General features: G+C 48.7%; 1 protein-coding gene across 1 annotated transcript in view; it reads right to left on the bottom strand.

The window, feature by feature from the left end:
• Positions 1-14,822, bottom strand: part of PPP6R2 (protein phosphatase 6 regulatory subunit 2) — a 39,669-nt gene that overhangs the window by 12,540 nt on the left and 12,307 nt on the right. Inside the window, exons 4-9 of the mRNA XM_007454080.1 lie at positions 13,864-14,001; positions 12,633-12,698; positions 10,835-10,947; positions 10,412-10,525; positions 9,158-9,284; positions 8,131-8,283 (exon numbers count right to left, since the gene is read on the bottom strand). Of these exons, the coding sequence (XP_007454142.1) occupies positions 8,131-8,283; positions 9,158-9,284; positions 10,412-10,525; positions 10,835-10,947; positions 12,633-12,698; positions 13,864-14,001 (711 nt within the window). The remainder of the gene's footprint in view (positions 1-8,130; positions 8,284-9,157; positions 9,285-10,411; positions 10,526-10,834; positions 10,948-12,632; positions 12,699-13,863; positions 14,002-14,822) is intronic.

Here is a 14,822-nt window from a genome sequence, read left to right on the forward strand (position 1 = left end):
ATGAAAAGAGATGAAGACAGCCTAAGAGACCTCTGGGACAACATTAAACGCAACAACATTCGCATTATAGGGTCCCAGAAGGAGAAGAGAGAGAGAAAGGACCTGAGAAAATATTTGAAGAGATTATAGTTGAAAACTTCCCTAACATGGGAAAGGAAATAGCCACCCAAGTCCAGGAAGCACAGAGAGTCCCATACAGGATAAACCCAAGGAGAAACACGCTGAGACACACAGTAATCAAATTGGCAAAAATTAAAGACAAAGAAAAATTATTGAAAGCAACAAGGGAAAAACAACAAATATAATACAAGGGAACTCCCATAAGGTTAACAGCTGATTTCTCAGCTGTTAATAGCTGATTTTTTTTTTGAAACTCTGCAACCAGAAGGGAGTGGCAGGATATATTTAAAGTGATGAAAGGGAAGAACCTACAACCAAGATCACTCTGCCCGGCAAGGATCTCATTCAGATTCAAGGGAGAAATCAAAAGCTTTACAGACAAGGAAAAGCTAAGAGAATTCAGCACCACCAACCAGCTCTACAACAAGGGCTAAAGGAACTGCTCTAAGTGGGAAACACAAGACAAGAAAAGGACCTACAAAAACAAACCCAAAACAATTAAGAAAATGGTAATAGGAACATACATATCGATAAGTACCTTAAAGGTAAATGGATTAAATGCTCCAACCAAAAGACACAGGCTTGCTGAATGGATACAAAAACAAGACCCATATATATGCTGTCTACAAGAGACCCACTTCAGACCCAGGGACACATTCAGACTGAAAGTGAGGGGACGGAAAAAGATATTCCATGCAAATGGAAATCAAAAGAAAGCTGGAGTAGTAATACTCATAACAGATAAAACAGACTTTAAAATAAAGACTGTTAGAAGAGACAAGGAAGGACACCACATAATGATCAAGGGATCAATCCAAGAAGAAGACATAACAATTATAAATATATACGCACCCAACATAGGAGCACCTCAATACGTAAGGCAACTGCTAACAGCTCTAAAAGAGGAAATCGACAGTAACAGTGGGGGATTTTAACACCTCACTTATACCAATGGACAGATCATCCAGACAGAAAATTATCAGGGAAACACAAGCTTTAAATGACACAATAGACCAGACAGATTTAACTGATATTTATAGGACATTCTACCCCAAAACAGCAGATCACACTTTCTTCTCAAGTGCACATGGAACATTCTCCAGGATAGATCACATCTTGGGTCACAAATCAAGCCTCAGTAAATTTAAGAAAACTGAAATCATACCAAGCATCTTTTCCGACCACAACAATGAAGATTAGAAATGAATTACAGGGAAAAAAACGTAAAAAACACAAACACATTGAGGCTAAACAACACGTTACTAAATAACCAAGAGATCACTGGAGAAATCAAACAGGAAATAAAAAAACAGCTGGCGACAAATGACAATGAAAACACAACGATCCAAAACCTATGGGATGCAGCAAAAGCAGTTCTAAGAGGGAAGTTTATAGCAATACAAGCCTACCCTAAGAAACAAGAAAAATCTCAAGTAAACAATCTAACCTTACACCTAAAGGAACTAGAGAAAGAAGAACAAATAAAACCCAAAGTTAGCAGAAGGAACGAAATCATAAAGATCAGAGCAGAAATAAATGAAATAGAAACAAAGAAAACAACAGCAAAGATCAATAAAACTGAAAAGCTGGTTCTTTGAGAAGATAAACAAAATTGATAAACCTTTAGCCAGACTGATCAAGAAAAAGAGATAGAGGACTCAAATCAATAAAATTAGAAATGAAAAAGGAGAAGTTACAAAGGACACTGCAGAAATACAAAGCATCCTCAGAGACTACTACAAGCAACTCTATGCCAGTAAAATGGACAACCTGGAAGAAACTGACAAATTCTTAGGAAGGTATAACCTTCCAAGACTAAACCAGGAAGAAACAGAAAATATGAACAGAATTACTTTCAGTTTCAAGTAGTGAAATTGAAACTGTGATTTAAAATCTTCCAGCAAACAAAAGTCCAGGACCAGATGGCTTCACAGGTAAATTCTATCAAACATTTAGAGAAGAGCTAACACCTATCCATCTCAAACTCTTCCAAAAAACTGCAAAGGAAGGAACACTCCCAAACTCATTCTTTGAGGCCACCATCACCCTGATACCAAAACCAGACAAAGACACTACAAAAAAAAGAAAATTACAGACCAATATCACTGATGAATATAGATGCAAAACTCCTCAACAAAATACTAGCAAACAGAATCCAACCACACATTAAAAGGATCATACACCATGATCAAGTAGGATTTATCCCAGGGATGCAAGGATTCTTTGATATATGCACTCAATCAATGTGATACACCATATTAACAAATTGAAGAATAAAAACCATATGATCATCTCAACAGATGCAGAAAAAGCTTTGACAAAATTCAACACCCATTTATGATAAAAACTCCCCAGAAAGTGGGCAGAGAGGGAACCTACCTCAACATAATAAAGGCCACATACAACAAACCCAAAGCAAACGTCATTCTCAATGGTGAAAAACTGAAAGCATTTCCTCTAAGATCAGGAACAAGACACGGATTTCCACTCTCACCACTATTATTCAACATAGTTTTGGAAGTTTTAGCCACAGCAATCAGAGAAGAAAAAGAAAGAAAAGGAATACAAATTGGAAAAGAAGTAAAACTGTCACTGTTTGCAGATGACATGATACCATACATAGAGAATCCCAAAGATGCCACCAGAAAACTACTAGAGCTAATCAATGAATTGGGTAAAGTTGCAAGATACAAAATTAATGCACAGAAATCTCTTGCATCCCTATACACTAACAACAAAAGGTCAGAAAGAGAAATTAAGGGACAATCCCATTCACCATTGCAACAAAAAGAATAAAATACCTAGGAATAAACCTACATGAGAAGGTAAAAGACCTGTACTCAGAAAACTATAAGACACTGGTGAAAGAAATCAAAGATGACACAAACAGATGGACAGGTATACCATGTTCTTGGATTGGAAGAATCAATACTGTGAAAATGACCATACTACCCAAAGCAATCTACAGATTCAATGCAATCCCTATCAAATTACCAATAGCATTTTTTACAGAACTAGAACAAGACAATCTTAAAATTTGTATGGAGACACAAAAGACCCCGAATAGCCAAGGCAGTCTTGAGGGGGAAAAAAGGAGCGGAGTAATCAGACTCCCTGATTTTGGACTCTACTACAAAGCTGCAGTAATCAAGTCAGTATGGTACTGGCACAAAAACAGAAATATAGATCAATGGAACAGGATAGAAAGCCCAGAGAAAAACCCACGCACCTATGGTCAACTAATCTATGACAAAGGAGGCAAGGATATACAATGGAGAAAAAACAGTCTCTTCAATAAGTGGTGCTGGCAAAACTGGAAACTACATGTCAAAGACTGAAATTAGTACACTCCCTAATACCATACACAAAAATAAACTCAAAATGGATTAGAGACCTAAATGTAAGACTGGACACTCTAAAACTCTTATAGGGAAACATAGGAAGAACACTTTGACATAAATCACAGCAAGATCTTTTTTGATCCACCTCCTAGAGTAATGGAAATAAAAACAAAAATAAACAAATGGGACCTAACGAAACTTAAAAGCTTTTGCAAAGCAAAGGAAACTACAAACAAGACGAAAAAACAACCCTCAGAATGGGAGAAAATATTTGCAAATGAATCAAAGGATTAATCTCCAAAATATATAAACAGCTCATGCAGCTCAATATTAAAATAACAAAGAACCCAATCCAAAAATGGGCAGAAGACCTAAATAGACATTTCTCCGAAGAGGACATACAGATGGCCAAGAAGCACATGAAAAGCTGCTCAACATCACTAATCATTAGATAAATGCAAATCAAAACTACAATGAGGTATCACCTCACACCAGTTAGAACATGTATCATCAGAAAATCTACAAACAACCAATCAATGCTGGAGAGGGTGTGGAGAAAAGGGAACCCTCTTGCACTGTTGGTGGGAAGGTAAATTGATACAGCCACTATGGAGAACAGTATGGAGGTTCCTTAAAAAACTAAAAGTAGAATTACCATATGACCCAGCAATCCCACTACTGGGCACATACCCTGAGAAAACCATAATTAAAAAAGACACATGCACCCCAATGTTCACTGCAGCACTATTTACAATTGCCAGGTCACGGAAGCAACCTAAATGCCCGCTGACAGACGAATGGATAAAGAAGATGTGGTACATATATTCAATGGAATATTACTCAGCCATAAAAAGGAACAAAGCTGGGTCCTTTGTAGAGGCGTGGATGAATCTAGAGACTGTCATACAGAGTGAAGTAAGTCAGAAAGAGAAAAACAAATATCGTATATTAACGCATATATGTGGAACCTAGAGAAATGGTACAGAGGAACCAGTCTGCAGGGCAGAAATAGAGACACAGATGCAGAGAACAAACGTATGGACACCAAGCGGGGAAAGCGCCGGGGGGTGGGGGTGGGGATGGGATGAATTGGGAGATTGGGACTGACATGTACACTGATGTGTATAAAATGGATAACTAATAAGAACCTGCTTATAAAAAATAAAATTTTAAAATTTAGAAAATAATAAAAATAAAAGGCATCTAAATTGGAAAGGAAGAAATAAAATTATCTCTGTTCACAGATGATACAATCTTATATGCAGAAAATTGTACAAATTCCACATAAACTGTTAGAGCTAATAAACAAATTCAGCCAAGTTCCAGGATACAAGATCAACACACAGAACTCTGTTGCATTTTTTCCCACTAACGATAAACAATCCAAAGAACTAAATCTTCACACATATGGTCAATTTATTTTCAACAAGGGTGCCAAGGCCATTCAGTGGGAAAAGGATAGTGTTTTCAACAAAAGGTGCCGAAGGAAATAACAAGTGTTGGCGAGGATGGAGAGAAGAGAGGACCTTGTGCACTGGTGGTGGGAATGTAAACTGGTGCAACCACTGTGGAACACAGTGTGGATGTTCCTCAAAAAATTAAAAATAGAACAATCATATGATCCAACAATTCCATTCCTGAGTATTTACCCAAAGAATACAAAAACACTAATCTGAAAAGATATATGCCCCTCCATGTTCACTGCAGAATTATTTACAATAACCAAGATATGGAAATGACCTAAATGCCCATAAACAGACGAATGGATAAAGAAGATGTGGTACATACATACAATGGAATATCAGCCATAAAAAAGAATGAAATAATGCCATTTGCAGCAATGTGGACGGACCTGGAGGGTATTAGCTAAATGAAGTAGGTCTGATGGAGAAAGACAAATACCGTATAATTTCATCAATGGAAAACAAACAAAATAAACAAACCAAACAAAAACATGTAGATGCAGAGGAGTGGTTACCAGTGGTAAGGGGTGGGGTAGGGAGGAGGACGAAATGGGTAAAGGGGATCAGCTGTATGGTGACAGATGGAAATCTTTGGTGGTGAGCATGCAATAGGGTATAAAGAAGTGGAAATATAACCTACACATGAAACTTACATTCAAAAAACAAAACAGAACAAATGGTGCTGTGATATCCACATGCAAAAGAATGAAGTTGGACCCTTACCTTACACTGCATACATATACAAACTCAAAATGGACCAAAGACCCGAAAGAGCTAAAACTATAAAGTACTTAGAAGAAAACACAGGGGGAAAGCTGCATGACAGTGGATTTGGCAATGATTTCTTAGGTATAGGTATGACACCGAATGCACAAGCAACAAAAGAAAAAAACAGATAAACTTGCGACTTCCCTGGTGGCGCAGTGGTTAAGAATCCGCCTGCCAACGCAGGGGACAAGGGTTCAAGCCCTGGTCCGGGAAGATCCCACATGCCGCAGAGCAACTAAGCCCATGCGCCACAACTACTGAGCCTGTGCTCTAGAGCCCATGAGCCACAACTACTGAAGCCTGCACGCCTAGAGCCCGTGCTGCACAACAAGAGAAGCCACTGCAATGAGAAGCCCACATACCACAACGAAGAGCAGCCCCCCACTCACTGCTACTAGAGAAAGCCCACGCACAGCAACAAAGACCCAACACAGCCAAAAATAAATAAAATAATTAATTAAAAAAAAGAAAAAACAGATAAACTGGACTTCATCAAAATGAAAACCTTTTGTGCGTCAGAGGACACCATCAAGAGGGCAAAAAGACAACTCACAGAATGGGAGAAAATATTTGCAAATCATGTATCTAAGCGCTTAATATCCAGAATATATAAAGAACTCCTTCAATTCAACAACAACAAAAAAAACAAACAACCTGGGCTTCCCTGGTGGCGCAGTGGTTGAGAGTCCGCCTGCCGATGCAGGAGACACGGGTTCGTGCCCCGGTCCGGGAAGATCCCACATGCCGCAGAGTGGCTGGGCCCGTGAGCCATAGCCATGGCCGCTGATCCTGCGTGTCCAGAGCCTGTGCTCCGCAACGGGAGAGGCCACAACAGTAAGAGACCCGCATACCACAAAACAAACAAACAAACAAAAAAGAAACCCAACCCAATTCAAAAATGGGCAGAGGACTTGAACAGACAGTTCTCCAAAGAAGATACACAAATGGCCAGCAAAAGCACATGAAAAAATGCTCAGCATCACTAATCATTAAGGAAACGCAAATCAAAACACAGTGAGATACCACCTCAAACCCATCTGGATGGCTATTATCAAAAAAATGGAAAACATGTGTTAGTGAAGAAATTGGAACCCTCCTACATTGCTGGTGTGAATGTAAAACTGTACCCACTGGGGAAAAACAGTGTGTGGGTGCCTCAAAAAGTTGAACATAGAATTACTATATGACCCATCAATTCCACTTCTAGGTATGTAGTCAGAAGAAGTGAAAGCAGGGGCTGAAACAGATATTTGTACGTCCATGTTTATAGCAGCATTATTAAAAATAGCCAAAATGTGGAAGCAACCCAACTGTCCACCAACATATGGATGGATAAGCAAAACGCAGTATATCCATACAGTGAAATATCATTCAGCCTTAAAAAGGATAGAAATTGTGACACATGCTACCACATTGATGAACATTATACTAAGTGAAATAAGCCAGACAGAAAAGGCCAAATACTGTTTGATTCCACTTACATAGGAATCCCTGGAATAGTCGGATCCATAGTGACAGAAAGTAGAAGGGTGGGTGCCAGGGCTGGGGACTGGCGGGGGGATGAGGACCGAGTGTTTAACGCTCAGAGCTGGAGAAGACGAGAAAGTCCTGGAGATGGTGGTAATGCTTATACAACAACGCGAACGTTGAACCATATGCTTGAAAGTTATTAAAATGGTGTATTTCATGTTACATATATTTTGCCACAATAAATGAAAAGTAGAAAGGGGGCGTGGGAGAGAGAGAACTTTCTCGGAGGAGAGGAAAGGAAACGAGTGAGGCCTTTCCTAGTCGCCCTCTGACCCACACCCAGGCTCTACACTCACAGCAGAGCCCAGTGACTTCCAAACGCTGGAAGGACTCCTGAGGCAGGCAGTCCTTCAGGCCCAGGTCCAAGGCAGCTCCTTCTGGGACTGAGATTTAAATGTAAGGATATTTCAGCTTCCTGGGAGCAGAGGCCCAGGGGCAAGGCTGAGGAGAAGGCTGGGGATGCATGAGCCGGGTGTACAGCGTGAGCGAGGTCCCCTCCCTGTCAGCAGCGCCCTGTGGTCACTGCCTGCAGACCCTCCCTCAGACCCCCAGGGCATGCCCGCCATAGGAGCTCCCCACGGGCTCTGCCTTTACTGTGGGGACGAGGAGCAGCTCTTTAGGGCGTTTTAGGCTAAGAGCTTCAAAGTTCTCTATTAAGGCAGAAATCAGAAAGGGGAGGGACCATATTACCGGCTCCCTCTGCTTCCAGGGCAGCCCTGCATGAGCCTACACGGAGGCGGGTCCCAGCGTCGCTCGGTGCGCCTCACCAGCGACCTGGCGTCAAGCCTGGGTGGGTAGAACGCGGTCTCTGCACAGACTGTGCCTGCCCCAGGACCGAACCAGAGCCTCCCTTCGGGCAGGCCTTCACCTGGGCGCTGAGGTCCCAGGCTGGGCAGGTGTCTGCTCACCAGCAGCAAGCCCATGGTGTTGAGCCGGCAGAGCTCCTGGTTGATGCTGGGCGTGTTCGTGTGCAGCAGGGCAGCCACGAGGCGAGCTCCGTGCAGGCGGGCGTTACCCAGGGGCTCCTCCAGCACGCCGATGGTGGTCAGGATCGCTGCTTTCTGCAAACACAAAAGGACTGCCCAGTTAGAGCCTTGTGACCGGTGTGATCACCATGTGTGGGCTTCTCTTTGACCTGACCCTGGTCGAAGGGCCGGGGCCGCTGCTGCATGACGTGGCCCAGCCGGGGAGGGGTCCTCAAGGCAACGCGGTCTGCAGGAGGAAACAAGGGGTCAGTCGGGTTAAGAGCCCCACCGCTCCCCTCAGGGCTCACAAGACTGAGTGAGGGTGGGCCGCTGCTCCTGGGTGCCTAGGGCACTGTGGTCTCAGCCTGCTAGCTGAAGGGATGTGACCTCAGCGTATAAGATGGAGGAGACTGACGACAAGGCTGGCCCCGTGAGACGGGGTGATCCCACACACGGAGCACAGTGCATCTACCTTTTCATTGGCAGAATGTTCCAGAATCCCTGACTTCATGAGTCCTCCTTTCTAGTGGGGAAGGCAGACCACAAGCAAGCTGATAAATGTAAGGAACAGTATGGTAGACCACGGCGGGTGCCAAAGAGAGGCACCAGGAGAGGCGAGGGGGCTGTGCCCGGGGCACTGAGGTGCAGAGGGATTGGGTCTTCCTCACCGTGACCACCGCTGCTCAGCTGAGCAAAGGGTCTCCCCTGGGACCCCCTGACTCCTTGGCTGGGTGCCCCCAACTCAAGAGGCCGGGTCTCCAGTGCACTCGGGCTCTCAGACACCCCCGTCAGAAGGCAGGAGTTGCCTGCGGGGGTGGTGAACCGTCCAACTCTCCAAAGAGAAGATGGACACTCGGCAGATGGGGTCTGAGTGCGCCTGTCATCCTGGGCGGCGAGTGGGGTCCTTGCCTTGCAAGTGACCCAGCCCACGAGGTCTCCAGAGCCCCCGACCTTTGCTCGGGGCACCTACCTTTGGCGGGCTGAGCAGAAGCTGGTGGAAGTCCTTCAGCCGTGGCTCAATGCCGCGCAGGACGCCAGAGCTGACGGCACACAGCCTGTCCAGTCCCTGAGAGCAGGAGTCCAGCAAGCCCTCCACCCTGTGGACCACAGGCAGCTGGACACGGGGACACTAGTCCCATTACACCACACCCCCTCCCGACGTGCCCACTTGTTGTCTCCAGGGAGGCTGCTGACCGTATGGGGGTGGGGGCCGTGCCCAGGTGATGGCCCTGACGGGCTGTGGGCGTCACACCCTCGAACCAGCTCTGCTCCCTCCTCCCACCTTGAAAACCTTCACTGTCGACCCCACTCCTCAGCTGAGAAGCAGACAGTACTGGCCATAAAAAGATAAAAAAGGCCACATAAAAGGATAAAAAAGCAGAGAGAATGGACCGGCTCATCTGTTTTCTGCATTGTCACACTGTCCCTGCATCGCAGGCGAGGCACTCACCAGAGTCCCCACTTCCTGCGGGAAGGGCCCAGCCTTCCTGGGCTCATAAAGATGAATAAGCAATATTCTGGTTTCTAACTAGAGAAAACGATGATAACATCATAATTCTGTTTTTAGGTAATAAACTAATAAATACGTATTGGGTACCAGAGTGAGAGAAAGAAATTGCTAATAACCTCACCATTGAGATTAAGTCAATTTCTTGTTATTTTCTGGTTGTTCTTTTTCTTTAAAATAACAGCACAGGCTATCAGTGCTGGGGGCTACAGTGAAGCTCCTTCCAGAGCGAGGACATAAGGCAACTGCAGTCTCCTTGGGAATCAGACCACCAGCACGGCACGTGACAGGACAGGGCAGACAGAAGTGCACACGCAAACACACATACGTGCGTGCGCGTGCGCACACACATATACACGCATGCACACACACATACATATACACACAGAGACACATACACACACACACACACACGTGCTGGGGGTACTCGTCGGGACAGTGCTTGGGGAAGCCCACTGGCCGTGCCTGTTCTGCACACACGTCTATAAATACTTTGCAAACTGGCGACAGGGGGTGTCTTTGGGCTGAGGTGGGAATGTGATTGATGGCGAAGGTCAAAGGGGACTTTACAGCCGTTGAGTTTATCTTTTCAACAAGGAGAGTCTGTCCCCATGATCCCCTGCATCACTGGAAACATTAGAAGCACAAACAGCACACCCGGCCACTCCCCTGGGCCTCGTCACTGAAGTGGCAGCACTCTCCTCAGGAGACACTCACCCCGCCCGCCGGGGCTCAAGCAAGGTCAGTAACACCTGGGTCCCGCTGACGAGGCAGAGCTCGGTCTGGGCTCCGTCAAACATGTTCCTCAGCAGCCGTTCCACGCAGTCCTGCCTGTCGGACACGCGCAAGGTCACTGCCTGGCGGGGGGATGCACAGACCCCACCCCCACCCCCGCCGAAGGAGCAGCACCCTGAATCCCGGAGAGGCCCCGCTCGGGGCTCAGGCCACGCACCCAGGGTTTTTAGGACACAGCTGCCCCGGGGGCCCGCATTCTCTGAACCTGCCAGGAGACACCTCCCGTGAGAAAGGGGCCCATCAAGTTAACTCTGGATCGGGGCGAGTGCCTCAGAAACGATCAGAGGAGGTGGCGGTGTCCCTGGCCCTCAGCTCAGGCCCCCCAGCGCCGCAGCCCACACTCACGACTCCAGCACCGTGAGGAGGGGATCTGGCTCTGGAGCCTCCTGCAGCTGGCTGCCCTGCTCCCTGCCCAGCCTGACGATGTCGCAGAGCGTCTGCGAAGCATTGGACTGCCTCTGAAAGGACGGGGACGAAGAGCTGCCTTCAGGGTCAGCCTGCCGCACGGTCAGAGCGGCTGCTGTGGCGGGTCCGCTGAGGCGCTGGACTCGAAGCTGGTTCGTCTCAGAGACGCCTGGCCTGCCTCTCACCACAGGGTGCAGATCTGGCCGCCCCCCAAGAGCTCCCACGGGGCCTCGACGGTCGAGCACGCCACACAGACACCGTTCTATACCCTCAGACAGACACCGCGAGTGTGCCTGTGGTACTGACACAACAAGTGGCTATTAATACACAGGGTGGGTCCTGTGAGCTCAAGAAAACAGGACAGTTGCTACAGAGAAAACAAAGGACTCAACTTTTCTAGAGAAACATTAAGCCCATAAAAATTCAGAACCTCTGATTCGTGGGCTGAGTCGGTGGAGCAGATGAACAGGGTCAGAGAGAAACTCAGCCACCGGCTCGGCGCAGGGAGCACCTAACAAGCAGCCTTCACGTGCACGCCACGGGAAACCGAGCTGAAGGAAGTGCTTCCTGACTGTTTTAGGCAAGACTGAAAGCAGCCAGGTTGCCTCCGCGGCCTCCCAGCTGCCTTGGGGACTGGGAAAGGGCCAGTCAGCTCACAGCGTTCACACTGGTGGAGGGGCATCTCCCTTCCCAAATCTGGACCACAGACACCCTTGCCCGGCTGCCTGGCCAGGCCCGTGGGCCAAAAGAGCCCCAAACAGCACAGCCAGGCAGCAGCAAAGGCTCAGACATGAGTCAGCACCACCGCTCTCCAAAGTGCTAAGGAGACCATGCGTGTGCAGTTGTGTGCAGTTGTCACGTGTAGGAAAAGGCCTATCGGGATATACCCCACACTCTCAACTGTGATACCGCAAGGAGCAGGCAGGGGCTAAGAGAAGGAGCCCCACTGCCATCCCACACGCTCCCTCCGGAGCTCACGCCCTGTAGACCCCATCTCCTCGAGCGCAGGCTAGAACCAGCACTCACAGCGGCGGCATGCCAGCGAGGACTGTCACTTGTAGGTCAGGTGCCTGCCCCAGAGGATGCAGCAGCAGGCTGTGAGCTGCCCTGCGGAGAGGCCCAGGGGGCATGGGGCCAAGGGCAGCCTCAGCCAGCAGCCCTCAGGAGCTGAGTCCTGGCACTTCCCTGGTGGTCCAGTGGTTAAGACTCTGTGTTTCCAATGCAAGGGGTATGGGTAGGGGGCGTGGGTTCGATCCCTGGTCAGGGAACTAAGATCCCACATGCCACACAGCCAAGAAATAAAAATAAACAAACAAATAAATAAATAAATAAAATAAGGAACTGAGTCCTGCAGAGCCACCAGTGACCCTGGGGGCGGACCCTCCCCTCGTTGAGCCCTGAGGTGACCAAAGTCTTGTGAGAGTCCCTGGGCAGAGGACCTGTGACCCCTGGCCCATAAAAACTGAGATAAAAAAATACTTACTGTTATAAGCAACTTAGTTTTGGGGTCATCTGTTACTCAGCCATAGATAACATACAATTCTATTCAGACTGTTTTTTTATAATATGTATGTATTATATTTTAGAAAAAAAAAGTCTGCAAGTCAGTGCTTGATTAAAGGAAGAGCATCTGAGGAAAGGAGTGACTTGCCCCCTCAGACAGCAGTGGAGAGCGCTCTCTGCCAGCCCTGAGCGAGGGGCGCCTGCTCAAAGGTGGGGTCCATGAGCCCATACTCACATCTTCATCCTGACTCGGGTGGATCAGTTCCACGAGCCTCTGGATGAGCTTCTCTTCATTAAGCCACTGAAAGGGAAAAGGAGGCCTGTAAGTGACTCTGCTCACAACTGACGAAACGGAAGGAAAGTCCTTCAGGGCAACAGAAATCCACACGCCAGGCTCCGGCACAGACATACCTCACCCAACATGTGCGTCCACCCAGACCCTGAAAGCACAAGCAGTGGCCGAATTCTGGAGTGACCCAAAGACTGTAAAGGAGGGGATCCCCTTCCACATGCCCTAATGGTCCAGACTCTTAAACACACGCGAGCTCCGTTTTTAGGACGTCTCCGAAGCGGAGCCTGGAGCCACCCGTGCCGGTGGGGCTCTCCCAGCACACAGCCCAGCTGCTCCCTGCAGCGCCCGGGCCTTTCCAGGTCAGTCCGGCTCCTCCACGCACTTCCTTACCCAAAAATGGGCTCAGTGTAGTCAGGGCAGGCTTCCCACTAACGTTCAGCAACGGCTGACGTTCCCGCGGCTCTCACTGTGCCACATCAGCTACTATGATTAATTCTCAGTGGGAGGCTGCTCCATAACCAAGCGGGTTATGAATCTGAGAGCGACAACTGTCACCTAATTCCAGGAGCTGGAAAACCGTCAAGAAGGACCAGTGGTTCACTTATTCTATCTTAAGCTGCATTACAAACAAAACCTGCCGAACAGCAGCAAACTGTTTGTCCGGCACTGATTTCCTGGGCTTCTTGGGGTTGAGCACCCTCCCCTTTTCTGGGAAAGCCCTCAGGGAGCTACGGGCAGCCCCTCTCGCTGTGAATACTGTCAGGACAGACACAGGCCAGCTCTGGTCCTCGAAACTTCTCTGCACGGAATCCTCTTCGGCGACCGTTTCCTCTCGGGCACGTGCTCGGGCACAGGACCAGCGCCCAGTGGAGCCCCAGCAGCCCCGGGGGTGGGGCGCAAGTGAGGAAGCCCACTTCTGCCCTCTGCTAATGAACAGACTGAGGCAGGACAAGAGAAAAGGTGCAGATGCCAGACCCAGCCTCAAATATAAGCCTTGACGAGAAGGCCTGCGGGGTCCTTGTCAGGAGGGGAAGGTCCTGCCGGGTGGAAAGCCGGGCGCTGCCTCACCAGCTCCCGCCTCCTTACACCAGGGGGCGCCTACTCCACACTCGGAGAATGTGCAGAACCCACGCAGACGGGGAGGGGCTCCAGGGAGGAGGGGCCACACACTCACGTGCAGGACCTCCTGCCGGAGCCCGGCGGGCTCCACGCAGCCGACCAGGCGCAGCAGCAGGTCCATGAGGGCCGAGGTGCCGAGGTGCTTCACCAGGAGGCCGATGGACTTGCCCTTCTTCCTCAAGAACACAATCACCTGCAGCCAGACAGCCCCGGAGACGTGAGCAGGGCAGACCCTGGCCACCAGGAGATGCTGCCCCCAAGAACTGCCACAGGAAAGATTCATTCTCAACAGCAATGAGCGGAAGAAATGGAAGGACGTGGAAAGAGCTGTAAGAAGGCCCCCTCCGCCACCCCCCTCAGCCATGACAGGCAGAGCCCTGAACACAGGCGAGTCCACGAGGCAGCAGGGGCCTGAGAGGACCCTGGGCTGGCGGAGTTTGCCACACACCGAGACTGGGCACGAGTGCAGCCCCAGCACCCGAGTGAGATGGCACAGCAACCGCTCCACATGCACCAGCTCAAGTCTTCCCAGCAGAAATGACCAGTGCAGACAGAGCTGAGCCTGGGGTGGCCATCACTGACAGCTCCCGAACGGGGGGACACAAACCCGGAAAGCTGACAGGCCCCACAGGTGGCTGAAGGGAAAGGACTGAGGTTTCAGAAAAGCAGAGGTGGAGGGGTGCAGCTGGCTGGTGACCAGAGCCGACAAGACACGACGCAGCTGGCTGGCTGAGTGTGCAGTCACAGGGTGTGGTGCCTGAGCACAGAGGGACAGGAGAAGCCCAGGCAGAGGCCGTCTTGGACACGTGTTGGCAAGCTCGGCTCAGTTGGCCTCAGAGACGAGGTGCCTGCGAGTCCAGGCCACGGCACGGACCCAGGACTCTACTGGGGGCAATGGGGACACGTTAAAGGCAAGGGATCCCAACCATCCTCATGCCAGAATCCTCATGCCAGAAGTGAAGGGAAGGAGGGGAAGGAGGAGGAAGAGAGAGAAGAGAGGCAACAGGGGTGGGG

This window comes from Lipotes vexillifer, unplaced genomic scaffold, assembly GCF_000442215.2.
Source record: "Lipotes vexillifer unplaced genomic scaffold, Lipotes_vexillifer_v1.1 scaffold382, whole genome shotgun sequence".
NCBI lineage: Eukaryota > Metazoa > Chordata > Mammalia > Artiodactyla > Lipotidae > Lipotes > Lipotes vexillifer.